The sequence below is a fragment of the Triticum dicoccoides genome, chromosome 4B (genome assembly GCF_002162155.2).
Source record: "Triticum dicoccoides isolate Atlit2015 ecotype Zavitan chromosome 4B, WEW_v2.0, whole genome shotgun sequence".
NCBI lineage: Eukaryota > Viridiplantae > Streptophyta > Magnoliopsida > Poales > Poaceae > Triticum > Triticum dicoccoides.
Genome location: NC_041387.1, coordinates 682,404,200 through 682,409,787, shown reverse-complemented (window position 1 = coordinate 682,409,787; position 5,588 = coordinate 682,404,200). Strand labels below are relative to the sequence as shown.

At 58.7% G+C, this 5,588-nt stretch overlaps 1 protein-coding gene across 1 annotated transcript; it reads left to right on the top strand.

Annotated features, from left to right (window-relative positions):
* Nucleotides 1-949: 949 nt before the first annotated feature.
* LOC119292362 (trihelix transcription factor GTL1-like) lies at nucleotides 950-5,023 on the top strand. The gene is made up of 3 exons (XM_037571214.1): nucleotides 950-1,728; nucleotides 2,378-3,992; nucleotides 4,083-5,023. Exons 1-3 carry the CDS (start codon nucleotides 1,355-1,357, stop codon nucleotides 4,491-4,493), a joined length of 2,400 nt encoding a protein of 799 aa, XP_037427111.1. The 5' UTR covers nucleotides 950-1,354; the 3' UTR covers nucleotides 4,494-5,023.
* Nucleotides 5,024-5,588: the final 565 nt, after the last annotated feature.

Genomic DNA, 5,588 nt, shown 5'->3' with positions numbered 1-5,588 from the left:
AATGCATTGGTAGCATTTGGTAGTTGGAGGATGTGGCGTGCGTGCAGGCGTACACTAGAATGCGTCACTCGCTCGCTCTTGTACTGTACTAGCTGTCCTAGTGTATGGTATGGAGATGCATGAGATGAAAACGGGGTTGGTTGTACGTACGTACGTAGCACGCCACGGCACGGTGGGGCTGGATGTAGTGGCTGTGATGGAAGGACCATGCATGCGATCGACTGGATGCGATGCGTTGCGTTGCGTTGCGTTGCATGTTACCCCCAACCCAACCCAAGCCAACCCAACCCAACCCAGAGAGAGAGAGAGGTCCAAAGAGGGTTGTGTCATGTGTGACCTGTGAATCATCTTCATCTTGCAATTGGGGGGTTAGGTTGGGACCGGCCGGAGCAAGGCAAGCGAGCAGCACGTTCTCTCTACCTCGCCGGCCGTCCGTCAGGCCCCACCGCACAGCTGTTCTAGTGTGGCCTTGTCCCTCCCTCCCTTGCATCCACCGATCCAATCCACATCCGATCCACCAAAAGAAAGCTCTTTTCTCGGCCTCCACTCTTTTTGTACACCCCGTCGGATCCCAGCAACGGACGGCTGGGACCGCCCCTACGCGTCTCGTAGATCGTCGTCATCTCCCTCCCCTCCGGGCGTCAAAACCAGTGAGCAGTAGAGTTACTGTGGGTGTCCTGGAGTCGAGTAGAAGAGGACGACGATGGGTGAAAGAAAGGAAGAAGGCCATGGATGGTAGGGTAGGGTAAGCCCGACGACGTACGGGCCGCAACCTCCCCTTCCCTTGCTGACAGCGCGGCGCCCATCTGTCCCTCTCCCCCACATCATCTTCTCCGGACGGACGGACGCCATTTCTACCTCCCATCCATCCCCACGGCACACTTGACAATTCACACCCTGCGCCTCCTCCACCGCCATTTTTATACTCCTACTATTTAGTGCGGACCTCCCTCCCAGCTGCTACAGTCCTACTCCTACTATTCATCCATCCGTCTCACTAGCTAGCAGCTTCTCCTTCTCCTCCTTCTCTCTCTCTCTCTCTCTCTCCATGCCAGCCTAGCCTAGCCTAGCTGGTACTTATCTCACTCCCACTCCTCGCAATATCTTCTTCTTCCTCCTCCTCAATTTCCCCTTCTCTCCCCCCTTTTCCTCACCTCTTTCCAGGCCAGGTGTGCCGGCCGGCGCGCGCGTTTCCACTAGCGGAGCCTCTTCATGCATGCACTGCTCATGGCTCCGCGCCCTCGCCCGTCCGCCTCACTCCCACAGTAGCCGCCGCCTAACAACAACTCAACAGTGAGCAGCTACCGCAAGACAATTCCCCTCTGCGGCGACTGAGGAGGTGAGGGCCGGAGCCATGCAGCAGCCGGCCGACATGCCGCCCTTCTCCCCGCCCGGCTGGCGCGGGCCCGCCGGGGCGCCCTCGCCCATCAGCAGCCGCCCGCCCGCGCCGGCCCCGGCTCCGGCTCCTGCGCCAGGACAGCAGCACCAGCAACACCAGCAGCAACATCAGCAGATGGACGAGCAGCACGGGGGGGCGGCGGTGAGCGGGTCGGGCTCCGGGAGCGTGGACGGCGGCGAGGAGGGCGAGCGCGGCGGGTCGTCGTCGGCGGCGGGCGGCAACCGGTGGCCGCGGCAGGAGACGCTGGCGCTGCTCAAGATCCGGTCCGAGATGGACGCCGCCTTCCGGGAGGCCGCCCTCAAGGGCCCGCTCTGGGAGCAAGTCTCCAGGTACGTTACCCAACACTCAACCCAACCTCCCATGCCAATTCAGCAATCCCAGCTCCTCACGCTTCGTCTCCAAGCTCAGATCGATCGACGCGACGTCCCGATCCGTCATACATGTCTCAATTGTTTGTTGCATGAGGGAAATTTCACTGTCGGTCGAACTGGATGTGATGTCTGATGTGATAATTGATCCAGATGCCGTTCATGTGGCTCACATGCTCCACCCAAGAACTGTCTGCTGCCCACGACCACCAGCACGAGCACGCATGATGGACGGATGGATCCATCGATTTTTCCCAATTTAAAACCATACGCACATCGCTCTCCTCCTCCACTTTTTCCGTTTCTTTTTCCTCGGATTTGCGCCCGTCAGATCCAGTTTGGATCCCCAATAGTCAATCCCTCCATCTGCGTCCTGAATTTGGGGCTTTTCCTCGCACCTAATCGGGCTAAAAACCGCGCCTTTTCCGTGAGAGCAACATGCGGGCGCGCACGTATGCAATTCAGATCGATCGATCGATCGACGGTGATGGTTATATATGATGGGATGAATCATCATGGAAAAGTGAAGTGAGCTTGTATTGTGTGAGTGATGGTCAAATGGAGGTTACTCTTGTTGTCGTTGGTGTTGATCAATGGTGTGTGCGTGCAGGCGGCTGGCGGAGATGGGGCACACGAGGAGCGCCAAGAAGTGCCGCGAGAAGTTCGAGAACGTCGACAAGTACTACCGCCGCACCAAGGACGGCCGCACCGGCCGCGGCGACGGCAAGACCTACCGCTTCTTCACCGAGCTCGAGGCGCTCCACGGCTCCTCTGCCGCGCACCACCCGCCGCCTGCTCACGTGGCCGTCGCGCCACCGTCCGCCCCAGCCGCGAGCACAATTGGCGCGTACTCCGGCGTGCCCTCGGCGCCTTCGCGCGTCCTGCAGGCCGAGCCGTCTCCGCCGCCCCTTCTCCTAACGCATCAGCCGGTGTCTACCGAGGCGGCCGCATGCCTGACGACGACGGCGGCGGCGGCGGTGGGAGACGCGAGCTTCTCTGATGGCTCGGACGGGGAGGACACGGACGAGACGGCGGACGGCGGGAAGCGGAAGAGGCGGGGCGGTAGCGGGAGCGGGAGCTGGGGCCACGGCGGCAAGGCCATGCGGTTCTTCGAGGGGCTGATGCGGCAGGTGATGGAGCGGCAGGAGGCCATGCAGAGCCGCCTCCTGGAGGCCATCGAGCGGCGCGACCAGGACCGCATGATCCGCGAGGAGGCCTGGCGCCGGCAGGAGGTGGCGCGCCTCGCCCGCGAGCAGGACGCGCTCGCGCAGGAGCGCGCCGTGGCCGCCTCCCGCGACGCCGCCGTCGTCTCCTTCATCCAGAGGATCACCGGGCAGATCGTCCCCGTGCACGCGCCGCCATCGTCCTTCCCCGCTAAGCCGGCCGCCACCGTCAACTCGGTCAAGCCGCCGGCGCTGCAGCCGACGCCCGTCGCCTCCGCTGCGCCCGCACCTCCTACTCCACGGCCGCCCGTTCAGGCGCAGCCGAACGTGACTACGCCAATGAGAACACAACCGCAGACGCCGCCGCCGCAGCCACAGCAGCACGCAACGCCGACGGCGACAGAGCCACAGCCAGTGACGCCGCAGCCGCAGCACCTACAGAGCAAGGAGATCGTCGTCGTCCACGCGGCGGAGCAGCCGCCGGTGGACATGGCCGGCGGCGCGTCGCCGTCTCGGTGGCCCAAGGCGGAGGTGCACGCGCTGATCCAGCTGCGGACGGAGATGGAGACGCGGTACCAGGACACGGCGCCCAAGGGCCCGCTGTGGGAGGACATCTCGGTGGGGATGCGGCGGCTGGGCTACAACCGGAGCTCCAAGCGGTGCAAGGAGAAGTGGGAGAACATCAACAAGTACTTCAAGAAGGTCAAGGAGAGCAGCCGGAAGCGCCCCGAGGACTCCAAGACCTGCCCCTACTTCCACCAGCTCGACGCGCTCTACCGCACCAAGGCGCTCGCATCCTCCTCCTCCTCCTCCCCCGTCGTCCATGCGCCGGTCACCGTGCTCTCGCCGGTGCCGCTGTCTTCCCAGACGCCACCTCCTGCGGCGCAGCACGTCGAGCACGGGGCCAAGAGCTCGATCACCAACGGCAACGGCCATGGGAACGGTAACGGCGCGGCCATGCAAGTGAAGGCGAGCAACGGCGCCGGTGCTGCGGCGATGTTCCCCTCCCCCGTCCATGCCGCCGGCAACGGCGGCAACAACGGCACGGCGACGAACAAACTGGTACGTCATTCTCGGCCCATGCACGCGTGCATGAACATACACGTTGTCTATACGATCCGTTCTAATCGATGCCATGTATCTTTCTTGAAGGAATCCAAGCAAGAAGTTATCCCGAAGGAGACGGCAACGGTGGTACCGCCGGCCGTGGCCATGAACCACAGCTACGGCCGCAACGACAGGAGGGACGTGTACGACCTGGACAGCGACAGCATGGACGAGGACGAGGAGGACGACTTCGACGACGACGACGACGACGACGACGAGGAAGACGACGCCGTCGGCGTCCCCGGCGGCCGCAACATCAACATGCCGCCGGCGCAGTACGACGCCCACTTCCTCCAAAGGCAGCATCAGCAGCAACAACATCAGAACCACAACCACAACCACAACGTCGTCCGGCCCAACGCAGCGAACGGCAGCGGCAACCCGCCGGCGGGCAACGCGGCGCCTACATCTGCCCCGGCGACAAGCGGGACGCCATTCCTGGCCATGGTCCAGTGATGATCGAGCAAGACGACGACGACGACGCTAGCGCTACAAACCAAGAAAGCCCAGGTGGTACCGATCTCGATCTCTCGTGTGCCCATACGGATCTACATCTCCACATGCATGCCCACTTGATCGATCGATTGATACCCCCTGCCTGCCTGCCTGCCGGTGCTAGCTAGGTAAAAACCCTACACAGAAAATTTACTTTTGCTCCTTCCAATCCAATCCAATCCAACAACCCTAAATTATTTCCATTATTGTTATTATTGTTATTATTCCTGGTGCACATATATATATATATATGGGCGGCGTATACATGATGTACATGTCACACATCTTCACCACACTGTACGTAGAGGCACGGTAAATTAAAAGGCGTGGGAATTTACCTTTTTATTTTTTGAGGATACTTTTGGAGTTACCATTTTTGTCTAAAAAAAGTTACTGTCCAGCATGTGTCATGTAAGAATTTTGTGCTCTTGTTAAATGTTGATGACTGTCAAGAACTTTACACTTGGTAAATGTGAATGTTATTCTACATATATTATACAGTATTTCCCAGTTCATGCATGCATAAATGTATCAGGGGCTGCTTCTTCATCTGTGGAATGTGCCTGGCACTCAGTTTTTAAAAAGCTTTGGGTTACCTATCACTTGGCTGTCAGGTAGTAGTAGTTAAATTGTATGAGATGCTGGCTGGATAGTTGCAGTAGAATATGTGGCTTGAACTGTGTTTATTCTCTAGGATGCAAAGTTTACACGCTAGCTAGTTTATTTGTGAGGATCCTCTTTTGGTTAGAGTAACCTAACCATTGGTACTATTATAACCTAACCATGCATAGAATTGGATGGTACATATACATGACCTGACGCTGACGGCATGCATGGATGCTTTAATTTGTTCGACAAGTGAACATGCATGCAAGCAAGGAGTAGCTGCATTAAAGATAGGGTGAGATGGACCAAAATTAAGTATTCGTCCCATCATGGTTTTCGGTGCGCCTGAATGGTTAGGTAGGTGGGCTGCTTGAATTAATTCTACAATTAAGTGTCTACTACTGGTTAGTGGACTATTTTTTTTTTGATGCGTACGTAAATTGTGTATCA

What these genes read in the sequence shown, in the direction of transcription:
- LOC119292362 (XM_037571214.1), top strand. Translation starts at nt 1,355, where the DNA reads ATGCAGCAGCCGGCCGACATGCCGCCCTTCTCCCCGCCCGGCTGGCGC. An exon ending in CTCTGGGAGCAAGTCTCCAG is followed by an intron (nt 1,729 to 2,377) that starts GTACGTTACCCA and finishes GTGTGCGTGCAG; the next exon opens with GCGGCTGGCGGAGATGGGGC. An exon ending in GCACGGCGACGAACAAACTG is followed by an intron (nt 3,993 to 4,082) that starts GTACGTCATTCT and finishes TCTTTCTTGAAG; the next exon opens with GAATCCAAGCAAGAAGTTAT.